Source organism: Periplaneta americana, chromosome 9 (assembly GCF_040183065.1).
Source record: "Periplaneta americana isolate PAMFEO1 chromosome 9, P.americana_PAMFEO1_priV1, whole genome shotgun sequence".
Lineage (NCBI taxonomy): Eukaryota > Metazoa > Arthropoda > Insecta > Blattodea > Blattidae > Periplaneta > Periplaneta americana.
This window is the reverse complement of record NC_091125.1, coordinates 51,457,812-51,475,164: the sequence shown is the minus strand read 5'-3', so window position 1 is coordinate 51,475,164 and position 17,353 is coordinate 51,457,812. Positions and strand designations below refer to the sequence as shown.

Genomic DNA, 17,353 nt, shown 5'->3' with positions numbered 1-17,353 from the left:
GTCCTGACCCGTCTATAGGCTACTTGTCAACAAATTTGAGAAATGTTTACAGGTTATGAAAATGTATCATCAATTATTATTGGCCTAATCCTCAGTCAACGTACCTTCTGAGCTTGGATTCGATGATCGCTTGGACTGATTATCTAGTTGGATTTTCTCCGAGATCTCCACCCATAAGCCGAATGTGAGGTAATCCTCGGAATCATCTCCTCAAATACCATGTTGCTATTACCAATTCCATCATCACTAAGTAACCTAGTAGTTGATGCAGTGTCGTTAACCGAGTATCAAACATGTCTTCTTCCTGATATTGTCCTTCTACCTTGTCTTATCTTGGATGACTTGATACAAATGACACATTTTTCCTCCAAATATACGATATTTTCGAATATTTATTACAAGAAGTCAAACTTCTTTGGAAACGTCTACTTTTCAGATACGAATGGTTCCTGCGCATTATGGGCATGTGGCGCGGGGACATGGATCCGTCGCGCGCCAAGCTGTACACGCTGTTCAGCGCAGCCGCTCATATCCTCATAGCCTACTCCACGGTCGGTCTGACCATGGAGCTGTACTTGCACAGGAATGACCTGCTAAGCAAGCTGGAGACGATCGCGGTGTCCATCTCGCACGTGATTCTCTGCCTCAAGCTCTACGTCCTGGACTTCCGCACGGGAGAGGTGCAGACGATTGTGAACGCCATCAAGGGCAACTTCTTCATCCACGGGGACGAGCTGAGCACGGAGAACAGACTCGTCATCAAGAAGGTGTTGCGGCACGCCAAGATTATAACCATGTCGTACTTCGCGGTGGGCGCCACTGCCAGCGTCATGTACCATCTCATGAGCCCCATAGTGACGCGCATGCACGACGAGGCGGAGCAGCGGGAACACAACGCTACGCACGAGACCGAGGTCATCCTGCCGCAGAAGATATGGTTTCCCTTCGATGAGTCGCAGTCCCCAATCTATGAGATAGTGTACGTGTACACGGCCCTCATCGGGCTGCAGGAGACCTTCAGCCTCATGATGATCCAAATGTTTTCTATGGCGCTGATGATCTACCTGTCGGGGCAGTTCGAGCTCCTAGGCGAGGAGCTGCGAAGCACGTCCAGCAACGTGGCGCTCAGGCTACAGGCAGGCGGACGCGCGCCTCTCCAGTCTGCAGGTCAGACAGGCTACTTTCTTTTTTAAAATATTTGTTGAATGCTTTGCAAGACCGCCTTACCATTGATCGAAGAGACTACCACGGTAGTGCCAGGTTAAGGGGTTAGGTACAGCTTACAGCAGTAAAGTTTTTGGAAATATTCCACATTTTTTCCTCCATTACTTATCTTGTACAATAATGAAAATTGGTATGTGTAAAACACTATCCTTCTGCTATAGAAAAAAAAATATTTTTACGATTTAAAAAAATTATATATATATTTTTTTAATTCAAAATGGTGGCAGTTTACTGTGCAGTGATGAAGCGTTTCTCTCATAACTCATAAACTTGTTAACTTTTTCATGTTCCCTCTCTTTTATTTTATTGCTGAAACTCATGTTTACAATATCATGCTCTTTCAACTACATTCCTTAATAAATAATATAAATATAAATATATAAATATATATATATATATATTTTAATTTTGTGTTAGAAGAAAATACTTGTATTTGACCATTTTTTAAAAAGAAATTTATTTTTTATCAGACAATCTATCAAAGGTATAGAAGTGATCTAGCATCATATTGTAGATATGACATGCACAAATACACACAAAAAATTTCATCACAGAATGTTGGATAGTTTTTTAATTATTTGGGAAATGCTTCATCACTGCACAGTGAAGAGAATTAAAAAAAAAAAAAAAAAAAAAAAATGTAAATAATTTTTTAAATCATAAAAATATTTTTTTCATATAGGAAAAGGGCAGTGTTTTACATAATTCGTAATGCAGTTGTGAGTCGACCGCCGTGCAAAGTGAATGTGACCCGATGGGTTTTTAGGATGAGTATGTGTGCTGTAATTCTGTTCCAACTACTGTGTAAACTCGAGTAGCATAATGTTGTGTTGTTTATGGATGTTTGTTCGCTACCCAACCCTATTCTACCCCACTACTACACATACCCTACCCTTTCAAGTAGTATGATGCTGTGTCGTTTATAGAGGTTTGATTCCTATTCTAGCCATCCTATTAGTACACATATCCTGTTCTTTAATTTGCATATTTAAAAATTCGAACTGCGCCCGTATTCACACAAAAAATTGTTGCCATGTCTTATGCCCCAACTCTCGTATTTCGTGTCTATTTCCAGTCTATAGCTCATATCATCGAGTTTTTCTCCACTTAGAACGCGATTTATGCGCTTTTATTTTTATTTTAAAATGAGCCGATTTTTCTCTCTTTTTTCATTAAATTCTGGATTGTTGTTGGATGCTAGAATATTTTTGTAGAAATATAGCACGACACTTTTTGTACAATTTCTTCCTTACATATAGGCTTATAATATAAATGGAGATTTGCTTTTGTAATGTGTATAGCATTGCCACGAACTAAACTGAGCAACAATGAATGGAAGTGAGCTGTATACTAAAACTCTAACTTCGACGTCTCTTCAACTTAGGCCTATATTATCTGTAGGCCCCTACATATTACGTAACACAAAACCTTATTACGCTTGATCCAGGGAAAATGTACTCACTTTATTCAGCAGTCACGTTAGATCTGCGAGAGTAAAAGATCGGAGGAATTTTCCTGAGTGAAACCTGTTTCTTGGCAAACGCTCTGTGTGATGATACTTTCTTTATTATCACAAAGGGAAGTTTACCAAAATTCTGTACCTACCATCTTTACTTTCATTTTGTAAGCCCACTCTGATTTGTGTTGTTTTATCTGGTAGGTCGCCTGTCAATGATGGAAGCCAGAAGTGTTATTCCCATTACCAGCGATCGACTTGCAAGTATGCAGAACGTTGAAGATTTTCTGAGCTTACTGCCGTCGTCAGAGACTGAATTGGACAGTACAGAGTCGGAATTTTCAACTTCGGTCGTTCAGAAAGAGATGGAACAGTATCTCGTCGAGTGCATCAAGCATCATCAGAAGCTTCTAGAGTAAGTTGAGAGAGAAATTTATGCACTTCTCTTTCAAGGCCTAGTATGTGATTTCTTACACCCTCCTTCTGATAAAACTAAAAGTTGTATTGGAACAAACATTCAAAGTGAGCCTTAAATAATAATTGTAATTATTATTTAAAATGAAAAATGAATTGTGCACAACCGAAAAGGAATTCATAAAAACATATTATCGTAAAAACATGAAAAAAGTCCTAAAATTCTAGAACGGTAAACGAAATTGTAAAAATTTACATGATTTTATATTAATTTTAGAATTTTAGGACATCAAGATCAGAATTTATATTTTAAAAAATCTGTAAAATTCCTAGTGAAAGTGGCACGTTGTTAAATCAGGGTCATGTTTATAATAAATGCATTATTTTGCCGTTGTTACTTCTAAAACATAAATAAACTAATATAAACTTCACCTTTTCAACGAATCAATCATATTATAAGCTACACTATTTCATTATTCTATTTCGACACAATCTCAACCTCGTTTTCGTCGCCACTGTGATGCTTTACTATCCAACAATCAAACGACAATTAATAAAATTTTAGTTTGTGGATTCAACTTTATAAGAATCTGTTCGAAAAATACGTATTTGAATTTTTGCACCAAATTATACGTGGATGCATCTTGTCGTAGATCTACTACAACTTCCAAGGAAATCGCAATAAAACTACTATGAACATCCCTCGTAACAAACTACAGAGGGTTTGCCAGAAAACAGATTTCGCTCAGGTAAATGACGTCGACATTTTCTTTTTGTTATTAGATCGAACGCGACTACCGAGGAAATAGGTACTATATAGAGATTGAGCATGGAAAGATTTTGGTGTTGCCTAATATGCACAATCACATAGGCTGAAGGGACGTTAAGAGCATTAGTAACTTATACAGCTGATTTCAATTCAGTACAGTTCAGTTTAGTTCATGGCAACGCACTAAACATTAGAACATTTATAATACGTATATTACGAAGAAGTCGTACAAAAATGTTGTGCTATATTCCAGCAGTCGACAATTTCAGCACTTTTTACTTTCATTTGTTGACTTATTTCTTGAGGATTAATGTCGCATACGAATAAATTTTATGATAATCAGATATCCAGCATGTCCCAAAGTTTCTACATTATTTATGCATTTCTCTTATAGTGTCAGCGAGAAACTGGACACTCTGTGGACAACGGTTTTCTTTGTGCAGTTTCTGACTGCATCACTGTTGATTTGCTTCCTGGGATTTCAGGCAATGACCGTAAGTCAGCACACAACAATTGTTTCAATTACAAAATTATTCATTGATTAATGTATTCAATGTTACAGTAAAACTACTATTAGATTGGCTTTCCGAGAATAAATATATTCAATTGCAGAAATTTTATACTTTCATTTTATTTTTATGACCCTTATTATTATTGAATAAAACTTTGATTAGATCAATGCCTTTACATTTTCGAGATCTGATACTTTTAGATTTCCAGGATGCAGCACTCGTAGCATGGTTATTTTACAAAGGTACTTGTAAAATTTGATTAATTTCTTTGTTGTGTTCTACTAAAAAATGAGTAAAAAATATCGAAAGAAGTGTCCTAAATCTCAGTACTGCAAAAGGTTCTATGAAAACAACATCCACAATAGCAATCTTTTACCTCCTCTTCGATCTAGCTGTTATGGGAACGGTCAGACTTCAAGCAAAGAGGTTGAAGTTCCAGGAAGAGTGGAGAGATGTGGAACAGACTTGACCTTTCCAAAACATTCTTTAAGATAAAAACAGAAAGTAATTCCTAAAAAAAAAAGTAGGCCTATTAGTTGATAAACCATAAGAGGACTGGTCAGAAGAAAGACTTACATACAATGTAGTATGCCTGTAGTTAAAAATTTATTTCTGGAAATGGATTACAGACTCTTGACAGACTGTTCTTCCACATAGTTACTGCGATGATTGAGGCATTTGTTACAGCAAGAAATTAGTTTGTACATTCCAAATGCTTAGAAAGCAGGATCCTACACGCGAAGATATGTTGAAGAACATACTAATTAGGCCAAAACCTATATTCCGAAGAATGGAAACATTTAAGTGTGCTTAAATGTGACAGGCTCATGTCAGTAGATTTACTGACATGTAAAAAAACTCCTGCAGGACAAAATCCTGGCACATCGGCGACGCTGCAGTTGCGAGCATCGTTAAATAAAATAAAATATAATTTTTTAAGAATGAAAACATAAAACTCTGGTATTCAAATTCGGATTATAGGATGGCTGGTCTAATATCTTCCAATGCAAAGAGAGAGAGAAAGAATGCAACAAGTCCAATGTCCGTGTGCGTGTAATCCTATGTTCAATTATAGTTATAGAGGAGGAAGATGATGACGTCGCTTATAAGAACAAGTTTATCCTCCAGATCGCCCTTCGCAGCCATTGAAAAGTGTCACAGCAATCAGCAGCAAAAATTGTGTGTCCAAACTGGGGAACGTACATAAATAGGCCTATGACATCCGATATGTTACAGGAGACAGTGGTCATCAACTTCCCTGCAAAATGTATCACTTTAAACTTCCTCTTAAGGCAAGAGTTCACAAAGTGTACGTCGCGACTTCCAAGAATGTTGCTAAGAGTGCCGTGCCGAGAATATTCCCATGTGCCTACTCAGTGGTTAGAAACGATAAAGTGACATCAGCATAGTCTTAATATTTCTTACTATAATTGCTAGATAAACGAGTTGCTACGAGATAATTTTAATTCTGCTGTCATTTATGACCTTACATTTCCTATCAGGTAGCCAGTAAATTAACATTAATGAATATAAAAAATGAACTTAATTTCTCTACCTAGAGTAGTAATCTAACCAAAACTCTATACAAGAAACAGTTCATCCGATTTATACAATTTATTGTAACTGCCATGATGGCTCTGTGGGTATAAGATCGGCATGGAAAGTGAGCCGTGGGTGTCAAAAGTTTGGGAATTACTGTCTTCAGGAATCATCAGGGGTCTCTAGCGACCTGATGTTCTTAGAACAGAACAGTTAACAAAAACAAAATTTACTTGATGAATTACTAACACCAGTACCTGCTATGACGTATTGATTCGTGTTATGCAGATGCCAATTGACCACAACTTTATGAAGATGCTGGGTTATTTATCGACAGTGGTGACACAGCTGGGTCTGTTCTGCGCTATCGGCTCGAATCTCATGACGCAGGTAATCTTTAGTCTTGGTGCTCTTTGCTAGTTGAATCTCACTAGGTACTAAATACTCGTATATGTAGAATTATTAATGAAGTCACAATACACTACAGATCTTAACTTTGGGGTCATTATGTTTATGTAACGATGGATCTGTTTCCCAGTATTATTACTTGACTCAAAAAATAAACTTCAATTGTGTTAACTACGAAAATATAGACGCTATATTAACCTAGTAATTGTTACAGAGCCATTAAATAACACAAAAGCTGCAAAAAATACAAAGTATCAAAAGGAGCGCTTGTAAAATTTTATTGTTAAATCATAAGCAGGTGCCGACAGAGAATGTTAAGAACTTATTTTTAAATATACAAAAATTATGTATATTTCAGTATGAAAAATACTGTTATTATTTATCAGATTCAGCCAATTCCGTTTTCTCTTTCTTATCAGTTTCAGCATCATTCTTTCATCTACTTCTTCCAACACAGCTTCGTTTCTTACTCTGTCTGTCCATTTCACATGCTCCAGCCTTCTCCATATCTACATTTCAAATGCTTCTCTTCACTTCGTCGTAATGTCCGTGTTTCTGCCCCATACTCCACATAAAGCACTTCACTAGTCTCTTCCTTAGTTCTTTCTCAAGAGGTTTGCAGAAGATGGTCCTTTTTTTCTACTAAAAGTTTCCTTTGCCATTGCTATCCTCTTTTTGACTTCTTGACAGCAGCTCATGTTACTGCTTATAGTACACCCCAAGTATTTGAAACTGTTCACTTGCTCTACTGCCTCATTTAGAATTCGCAAGTTATCTTCTTTACTTTTCTTCCTATGATCATGGTCTTCGTCTTGTTGGCATTTATCTTCATTTCATACTGCTCACAGCTGCCATTTAGTTCCAGTAGCATATCCCTTAGTATCATCTCCTCTTCTGTTAACAATGCCATATCATCAGCAAATCTTATACACTTTATTCTTCTTCCTCCTACCATCACTCCTCCCATGTTCTGAAAACAGTTCTTCACTAAACCCTTCAGTAGATGTTGAACAGGATAGGTGATAAAGGGCATCCTTGTCGTACTCCTCTCCCAATTTCACTTCCTTCTGAGATTTATTCTCCTATCCTGACTTTGACTCGTTTCATATAAAGGTTGTATGAGTATAATATCTGAGGCATGTAAAGCTATTTATGAAGTTCTGAAAGGAGTCTACTTAAAAGGAATACACTTTTATCTTAGTATATAACTTTTACATGTTAGACTTTGAAAAATTGCCATTTAATTTTATATTTTTCTTCCATACCGCTTCCTAATTTGTGGATTTATTTTTATTTCTTTCGTCTGAGAAATGTGACCTTAATTTGCGTATTTTTCTATTTAGTGGGTCTATGTTCTGGTTAAGAATTACGAGTATTATTCATTTCGTGTCCAATTCCATTAATAGCATTTTTACAATTTTTTGTTTATTGCGGTTGTCCTCTAACACAAATTTCCACAAACTTTCTTTGTCTTTCGATTCTATATGGTCCGCTAACTCAAATTTTCACAAACATTATTTGTCTTTCGATTCTATAGAAAAATCAACATCTTTGTGACATGTCATGTCCACTGTGCTTTAAGGACCATACACCTACAACATACATGAAATTGTTTGTAAATACAGAAAACATACTAGACTTAACATGTATTGTTCAAAATAAAACACTACTCTTGATCAAACTCATCCCAATAACCAAATATACGCAGTATTCAAGCTCAATGACATAATGAAGTTGGAAAACAAAATTTATCCGAACTTTTCAAGACATTTTCAGATGGTGCAATTTCGCTGTGTATGCAATGTCACTTTTGAAATAGACTAACGTTATAAATTATTTATTAAATTTTAATGATGCACTGAAACTGATTCTTATGTATGGTTTCCTCTGGTTTTCTGGTTCCATTAATTTTCGTACTTATCCTGATGTCAAGTTCCGTTCCAAACTTTTCTGAGTAGGCCTAAGTTCATTTTAATTACAACCAGACGGTGAACGGTTTAACCAATTAAGTATACTGTATATTTGCACATAAATTTATGCATAGGTCTATTTATATTTTAGTTGTCAACACCAATTTCAGGTTCATTTATCTGTGGTACTGGATAAATATCGGGCAGATATGCAGATCAATATCAAGGTAGGTGGAGGGAATAAGGGAATGTACGAATATGTATGTATGTGTGTATTATTTATAACATACACACACTGTACCTATGAAAATAGAACTGACATGAATGCTATTGTGTTTGTAGAGTGAAGCCGTGTACAACGCGGTGTATGACAGCGAATGGTACCGGCAGTCTGCTCACTACACATTCTGCACCGCCATGATCATGATGCGCGCTCAGAGACCTGTACAGATCACTGCAGGCTGGTTTGGAACACTGTCCCTGCCGCTTTATGCTTCGGTGAGTCTGTCACCACCGGTACATCTCGCTACCGTCTATTTAAAATTACTTTATGATTCAGATTACGGTGAGGATAGTGAAGTGAGAACTATATGTTGACACGGTTTGCTGTACTATTGCCATTACAATAGAGATGAATATGAATACGCTACTATCCGTCCGAGAGGTTATGTCGCAGGGTCGTCGAAATCACGTGAGAGTTATTTACTTTCTTTACATTATTTTAGGGAAAAGGAACTGGCCACCCTATCCCATTATCTCCTGGCCTAGTTGCCTCATAAGTGGTGCCTTTTTGGTCTCACTTGTAAGGTTCAGACCTGTCTTTGAACAGTTGACTAAACAACAACATTATTTTACATTGATTTTCAATTCTGTACAGCAAATATTTTCAGGAAAGTGCCAAACAGTCCACTCACTGGCGTTTACAGAGGAGCTAGCAGAAACGGGTGGGGGAAACCGAGATGTGACATAACCACTCGGATGGACAGTAGGCCTACTATAGGTCTACAAGATAGAAAAGAACCCTGACATATAGTTACGTCACAGAAAAGGGAGAAAACTACATCACAAATAAGTAGTTTGTTAGTTCTCATTACACTATTCTAGTGATTAACCGGACTCCCATCCCTAATGTGAGTTCCATTCAGATGCTGTGTCAGTAGCTCTTGGATTTACGATGAAACTGTTAACAGCAACATCCATTAAACCATCAGACTGCCTATAGTTTTCCTCAATCCTCGAACATGATCACAGCATTTCTCCACTTGTCTCTAGTGCAGCCAGAGAAAATTTGTTCACATAATGTTTGTTTTGCACTTAAACGTGCGTTGGATAGATCATTTGCAACTTCCCCCTTTATTTTACTCCACATCAGTTCTATCGGACTAAGATCAGCAAGATACCGTGAAAGCCGCAATATGTATGTCAGCATATTTGTACCCGTATATTTTCCTCCTACAAATCCACTCAGCAAAATCCACTTTCTTCCTTCTACTAGGCATACTACAGTCTACAGCTTGACAATTAGAAGTAAAACCCAGTAAAATACGCCAATTTCTGGTCTCTTCTCCCTTTTGTTCTCCCCCATGTCCTTTACAGACCAATTTCCGGATTTGAGAGTATGTAGGCATTACAGCCAGTAGAGCAGAAAGTTCCCAGTACTGCCACAATAACTAATCTTCATGTCTGCCTTGAATGTCGGCTAGGGAAGTTCCAACACTAGTATTGCAAATGACTAATTGTTCCTTAATATTTTCTCTTAGCAGGTTTGACACATTAAGTGGATCTGCCATCTCAACCAAGGAAAATTTCAATGCTGTTGATGGCGATCTCATTCTAGCTGAGTCATTGTGACCTTGTGTTATATTGAAGTAGAAGTTTCGAAATATTATCAATTATTTACTTAATACCGAATGCCTGTAATGTATTATTTCAGAAACCATGTTAGCCTGCATAGGCTATCTATTGTATAGATTACTGTACACCATGAGTAGCAGCGAACCGGGCAAATCTGTCTTTCACTTTCTTAACAAGTACAGTATATAGCACTCAATATTCAGGATTTTGGGTCTACTTCAATTTGTCATAACAATAGGCAGTACTAGAGCACTGTATTTCCATCCAGGTGATCCAGGTTCGATTCCCAGTCTGGTCGTGATGAAATTTGTAGCGGACAAAGTAGACGTTGCGAAGGGTCTTTCTTGGAGTATTCCCGTTTCCTCTTTCATTCCACCAATACTCTCTACCCCCCCCCCCCCTCATTTAATTTATCATCTGCAATATTAAAAACAGGCTGGGATGGTCTTGTGATTAGTAGGTTACAGGTTTTCGATGCTGTTCTTGAAAGAGCTTGGAGCTCCAGGACCCGGGGCTTATCAGGTAGTAGTCTGGGGGTGGGACTTGGCTGTCAGAACTGAGGCAGGATTACACTTGGCAGAGCTCAGCAGTCGTCACAATGCAGCAGACTTATATTCTGCTTGGGAATGAGATCAGCCAAATTATCTATACAACTTTTGTACATAGGAGTATGTATCTGTGTTTCAGTTGCTGCAGTCATCATATTCCTACTTGGCCTTGCTCAGCAGTATGCACGAGGAGTAACAGGATTCAACAAAACACTACGTAGTCCTATTTGCATTAAAGCATGCGGCTTATTAGTCTAGATCTCTAGACGGTGAGTCATATGCTTGACGTGAAGCAACTTTTTTTCATGCCCATTGCATCGACAGTAGCAAGTGGAAATTGGCCTACAATCAAGTCTTGGTCACCAATGAAGATAATATGATTAACTATGTACAGACACAGAAACAAAATTTGGGTCACCTGAATTTTGTTTCTGAGTCTGTACTACTACTATCTCGAAAGTTGCTTGGTGTGTTATTGTCTATGAACAGTAAAATAATAGGCGATGCACTACTGTACTACACTATGCTAATTGTAGTCTCATTTTGTGACAATGTTTATTAAAATTACAACATGAAGCATAGATACTGTACATATTTCTTCACATATAAAATGTTTGGGAAATCCGTCCGAGAACACAAGAAGTGACAGAGGAGATCAACACATATAAAAGCACGATAAGAAAATACTAAGTCGAATTTTATCCAAAGGTCTTGTGGGGCACATATTTTTGCAGATTAACATAGTTTTAATCAAGCTTCAGTATAAGTATCACTCCAAATACTTCGAAAGTAGTCTCCTACTCTTTATGAAATCGATTTCCTGGTGCCAGATATGATTATTTAGAAGTTACACGAACTGAGCAGACACCAGATGGCTCGCATGCCTACAATACACATTATAGGAAACATCACAACAGAAACTCTCAAATGTAGGGATGTCAGGTAATCCCAAGGTGAATTCTCAGATCATTTCGCTATCACCAATTCCATCCATGGAATTGATACATCTTCGTTTTGACGTTACTATATTACCGGTAAGTGTGGTGTAGGTACATTACAGTTGAGAAAGTATGGTGTACAACGTTAGGAAGTGTACCAGTAAATCTTCTAGTCTTTATCTAACAGTATCTAAAAGAGATAAGTACCAGTAGTCACCTATCGAACCTGGCCCCAGAACAATTTTTCACTCGAAATTATTCAAATCAACTTTACAGGGAGTTATACCTGAAAGCTTGATTTGCATAATACACGTCACTGTTCGTTAACAGAAAACCACAATTTAAGTCACACAGAGTTAGTGTGCTCTCAGTTTTGGTTGCTTGATGGTTGTCAGCCCACTCTCAGGTCTGTGGATATAGAGGGAAAAATTGAATCGGTGTCTGGTAGAGTTCCCGGGTAGCTCAGTTGGTAGAGCGTTGGTACATTTAACCAAAGGTCTCGGGTTCGATACCCGGCCTCGGAACAATTTTTCCCTCGAAATTATTCAAATCAACTTTACAGGGAGTTATACCATGAACTTATGGATACTATTGCTCTGTATGATTAATTCATTTACTTGATATAGATAATGTCATCAGAATTTCTGAAGTTCAAAAAGGGACTCTTACAAGTACTACAGATTCGTAGGACACTGCTTCTTCTAGTCATATAACATTCAATACCGCAAATAGAAATTTAATTCTGTAATTTTAAAATAATGTAAAGAAAATGTAGACATTAACTGTTTAATATTTATCATTATATATCATTATAATATTATTATAGGCCTACTATTGTTATTTTATTATTATTATTATTATTATTATTATTATTATTATGTTAGGAATATGTTATGTGAATATATTAGGAAAAAATCCACAAACGGTTAGGGAAAATACCGGAATTTTACTTGAAGTAAAGAAATAGGTTTGGAAGTAAATTCCCAAAAGACAAAGTATATGATTATGTCTCGTGTCGAGAATATTGTACGAAATGGAAATATAAAAATTGGAAATTTATCCTTTGAAGAGGTGGAAAAATTCAAATACCTGGGAGCAACAGTAACAAATATAAATGATACTCGGGAGGAAATTAAACGCAGAATAAATACGGGAAATGCCTGTTATTATTCGGTTGAGAAGCTTTTATCATCCAGTCTGTTGTCAAAAAATCTGAAAGTTAGAATTTATAAAACAGTTATATTACCGGTTGTTCTTTATGGTAGTAGAGCTGATATTACAAAAGAACTGCAGTGTTGGTACAGACTTCATCGAAATCCAAAACTGACGAGTTTATTTTAGAAGATATTAGCTCAATGAATCATTTAATTTACGACTGCACTCATTCAACTTGAATATAGTACCAAATCACCAAGTTAAACTACTTGATTCAGTGCCCTATCCTTCTGGTAATGTATCCCTAAAGATTGCAAAACTAGATGATATAATATAATCCGTGGCGCTACAGTCCATGAAGGCCTAGACCAACCAGCCAGCTGCTGGCCTCACGTTCACATGCCGAAGCAGAGGTGGACGATCATCCAACCAGAATGGAGGTATTGTGTGGTTAGCACGATGATCCCCCCAGCCATTATAGCTGGCTTTCGCAACTGGATTTTGCTACCTATCGTAGCTCCCCAAATGCATCATGATGCACCAGTCCCATACACTAGCTGAAATTTCATGAGAAAATTTTTTCCCCAATGAGAACTCGAACCAGCATGCATTCCATAATCCGAGTCTTAGGCAGGATGCTTTAGACCATGACACTACGGCGCGGGACGAACTAGATGATATTTGTAAGTTTATTCAGTCAGGAATTTTATAATAATATTCTAAGAGGACCTGCATATGGTTGAAGAGGGACCCATGATCTCCTAAGAAACACATTGATTAAAATCAAGAAACTCCATATTTGTATGACTTGAAGCTTTCTGGCTTTGAAATTATTAGTGATGGCTTCTTGGAATTCCACTTGGCTAGAATCCCGAGAAGCATCACTAAACTCCATATCATTTTCATTTTTTTATAGATTAAATGTGTTATTGTAAATAATCAAATAATTTTTGCTTATACGAGGTCAAACAATTAAAAAAACAGTACCGGTACTTGAATGTACATAGGAAGTTTGAATACTTCACTGAAAAATTGTTAAAAGAACACTTGTACACAGTTTTTAAAATTACATAGCAAATTATTTTTCATTCACTGAAAACCATTATTGTTAATAACAATGCCATTATTTGCAATAGAAAATTAGATAGGCACATAATTTGTAAGGAAAATAGTTTTTTGTTAATTCCCTAAAATTTATTCAAATAGACATCTGTCCTCTTAATAAATGCCTGTTATTCAGATTTCTGTTACTACGTCAGTCAACAGCAAGGTCTTCTCTCCAGGGCTTTCAAGTCGAGTAAATATCAGGAGCAGGGATAGGAGTGATGCAGGAACTTGAAGGTAAAAATTTAGAAATTAAAGTAAATTTGTAGTGAAGTAAAGAACATGAATTAGTTTTGATCTAAGTTTATTATAATTCAAAGAAAATCTGAGCATATAAAGTAAAAAACATTAAAATGAGATAGTATACATAAAATACTAACAATTGCTGCTCTACTCAACTGAGTGATTTTATTACTGGCAAATAATATAGTGAAATTTGTATAAAATGTTCTTTGTTTGGATGTGTTATTTGAAAACGAAATTCTTAGCATATGTCTGATATTCTTTACTAATACAAAATTTTTTTTAGTAATGATATTCAAGTAACGCCTTTTTTTCTTTTGTCTGATATTTTCCGGTTTTTCATTCAAGAATCTGACAAACGTAATGTATAATAATATATAGTGTTTGGGTGTGTTATTTGAAAACAAAATTCTTATGATATGTCTGATATTCTTTACTAATACACATTATTTTTTTTAGTAATGATACTTAAGTAATGCCTTTTTTCTTTCGTCTGATATTTCCCGGTTTTTCATTCCAGAATCTGACAAGCCTAATGTAAGGTAAGGTAAGACTGATCAAACTAAAGTCACTGAAACAATGGAGATGAGCCTTTTAAGGCTGCTACTGGATATATGTATAATGTTGCAACATAAATGTAGCGAGACAATGTGACATGAATTAAATACAAAATCATAAATGTAATAATAGAATACAGAAGATGATATAACCATGTAATTAGAATGGACTGTGATAGAATATCGTATAAAAGTGTGCATTGCAACGTATCAGCAAAATTATACACATAATGATGATGATTCAGTTATATGAAAAAAAAAGTGACAGGGCTTTCAGAGCCATTTTTGCATAAAATACAGTCACCACTCTAGCTGAAAAGAGTAAAAATAAATCATTAACGGCTATGATTTAAATCTTCGAGAATCAATTTGTTGTGAAGACTGTAAATCCGTAAATCCAGGCCTGGCCATGTAACTTAAAACATTAAGAAACAGTTGGGCACATGACTAGATAATCGAGATCATGTGAAAGGTGGTGCAGCAGCAGGTATAGTAGTAGTAGTTTATTCAATGATACTTCCAACTATAGAAGTTATTCAGTGTCGAATTTCAGCGTGGGCTATAAGATGCCAATAAATTTTGTTCTCGAGCTCTATGTCAGGGACAGAATTCTTATACATCCCATAATGTATCATACAAATTACACGCGTCAGACAACTTTATTTTTTCCTGGAGGAAATCACGCTAATTATTTTACCATCCTTTAAAAAGCATGGCCCTTAGTCAGATTGAACTCGTGAACTGTGGATATAACAGCATGGCGACCTTTAGACCACCGAGGATGACGTAAATGCTAGTCATCCAGGAGAAATGTACAGTACCAGTGCATGATACAGTAAAATCGACAGTTAGTAGAATTTCGACGACAATCGAATTTAATGATAGGTCTACTCAATAGTGGACAACAGTTAGTAAAAGTGATTGTCGAAGACGATGATGGTAATTGAAGCGCCACTGCATACTATGAACGAATTTTCCCGTGTAGGTAGGATCCCTTCACTTCTTCGAGAAGAATAGGCCCTTTATGAAAGTCGTCAGTGACAGATGCATTATGAAACCCACCCTGTGTATATATAGCAGCAAAGGCGAAAAAAATTCAACAGAAGTAATGATTCGATTAATGGAATTATCGATATATATATATATATATATATATATATTGCTGTTATTAAATGACGGAGTATAGTTTACTGTAAATGAATATTTAACAGCTGGATTATTATTTATTGTGATTCAAGGATAGCGAGTTTATTGGTGCAGGAAAATATAGCCTATTTATATCAATACCAGTAGTAAGGTTCAAAGGTAATGAGTTTGTTGGTCCAGGGAAATAATATAACTCTAACAGAATAATCTGATTGACGATTACATTGAGATACTATCGAATAGATTGGCGATTCCTATAATACATCTTTTCCTAAAAAGTACTTAATAAGCCGTATGGATTCATGTTGAATCTTTCGAGATGACGCCGAGATCTAGTAGGCTCTGAGGATGGTGTGAAGAAGCACCGAAACAGCTGTAAGCCGCACATGCTTACACAATTAACACGAGTAAGATCGCCATTTAATCAATTATCCATATGGATTGTATTTAATTAGAATAATTGGAAGTAGGAGAAAGTTTAATATATCTGATAACACTAATGAATACTCACACTTAAAAAAAAAAAATATTTTCCTTTCGTAATGACCCCTCAAATTTTAAAACAAGACTGACTTTCCTTTTCTTCCTTCTATGAATGGTTCACGTGGCATCATAAGCTTAAGTCATTCTGTATTCAGCACATAGATGGACATCATACGAATACATGTACTGTTCAGCTCAAATACTTGTTGAACTGGCTACTTTAGCAGATAATTTAGGATGGATCACCACTTGATGTCTCGCAGCTGTAACAAATCCATCAGTCTCATCGAAAACAGTTGTCTGATGATGACCCTGGGGACATGCATCATCTGAATTGCCCTCTCTATTATTTAGCCATTGCTGTCTGCGTTTTCGCCATGCATTCTGTATGACTTTAGCACAATAATTTTCACGTTGTCTCTGCAGTGTTGAAGATACCACCTCAGCTTGGTCTGTTGGTACGTCTCCATAGTAGTACCTGGTACTACAATCAGTCATAAAGCTGCACTTCATAACCGATTCGAAAACATCAAAATAAAACATAAGGTCACCCTTGATGATAGCAATGTCCATTAATATTATTTTGTACTTGTTTGGTTTATGTATCTTCAATGGAAGCTCAAGCATATCTAGGAAATCTGACAACTGCTCCAAGGGAATATAGTATTTGAAGTTAGGATCAAAATTCTGCCAAGTCTTATTAAACATGTCCAGTTCGTCATCTTTCACACTTTCGTCCACATCTATTGTCACCTGAAACATGTACAAAGGAATGTCATTCAGGAATTCAAAGAAAGTGGTGATTTTAAACTTATATGAAAACTATGATATAATTTTATGTGCATGTGTAATACATTTCACGGAAATGTATTGAAAGTGACATCATAAAATAACGTACCAGAGAGTAAGACTGCAGAACCACAGCTAATATCACGTTCAGTAGAATGAAAGTGATAAAAGCATATGACAGTACAAATGCAACGCCAATAACTGAGGTAACACAGCTACTTCCAAAAATCTCAAGACAGGAGCCCTTTGTTACAAATACTTCCAACATACCACTCCACTGACTGGAAAAGGTCATCTGGTAAAA

The 17,353-nt window shown here is 36.4% G+C and overlaps 3 protein-coding genes across 9 annotated transcripts in view; 2 read left to right on the top strand and 1 right to left on the bottom strand.

Annotated features, from left to right (window-relative positions):
* Positions 1–283: 283 nt before the first annotated feature.
* On the top strand, positions 284–1,193 carry LOC138705575 (uncharacterized). The gene has a single exon (XM_069834177.1). The coding sequence runs from the start codon at positions 459–461 to the stop codon at positions 1,191–1,193; it is 735 nt and encodes a 244-aa protein (XP_069690278.1). The 5' UTR covers positions 284–458.
* A 1,359-nt stretch (positions 1,194–2,552) lies between these two features.
* LOC138705574 (odorant receptor 67c-like) lies at positions 2,553–11,299 on the top strand. Its single transcript, XM_069834176.1, has 6 exons — positions 2,553–2,562; positions 2,885–3,095; positions 4,258–4,357; positions 6,203–6,304; positions 8,575–8,730; positions 10,774–11,299. The coding sequence occupies exons 1-6, from the start codon at positions 2,553–2,555 to the stop codon at positions 10,828–10,830; spliced, it is 636 nt and encodes a 211-aa protein (XP_069690277.1). The 3' UTR covers positions 10,831–11,299.
* A 2,819-nt stretch (positions 11,300–14,118) lies between these two features.
* LOC138705924 (sodium channel protein PaFPC1-like) overlaps positions 14,119–17,353 on the bottom strand; it is a 94,368-nt gene continuing 91,133 nt past the window's right edge. For all 7 annotated transcript variants that reach the window (XM_069834699.1, XM_069834700.1, XM_069834701.1 and 4 more), the window contains 2 exons: positions 17,159–17,344; positions 14,119–17,013 (listed from right to left, as the gene is read on the bottom strand). The gene's annotated coding sequence lies outside the window, so the exon portion shown is untranslated. The remainder of the gene's footprint in view (positions 17,014–17,158; positions 17,345–17,353) is intronic.

Excerpts from the sequence above, each read along its gene's own strand:
- LOC138705575 (XM_069834177.1), top strand. The coding sequence starts at position 459 with ATGGGCATGTGGCGCGGGGACATGGATCCGTCGCGCGCCAAGCTGTAC.
- LOC138705574 (XM_069834176.1), top strand. Across the intron at positions 3,096-4,257 it reads CATCATCAGAAGCTTCTAGA|TGTCAGCGAGAAACTGGACA; the intron begins GTAAGTTGAGAG and ends TTTCTCTTATAG. Across the intron at positions 8,731-10,773 it reads CCCTGCCGCTTTATGCTTCG|TTGCTGCAGTCATCATATTC; the intron begins GTGAGTCTGTCA and ends TCTGTGTTTCAG.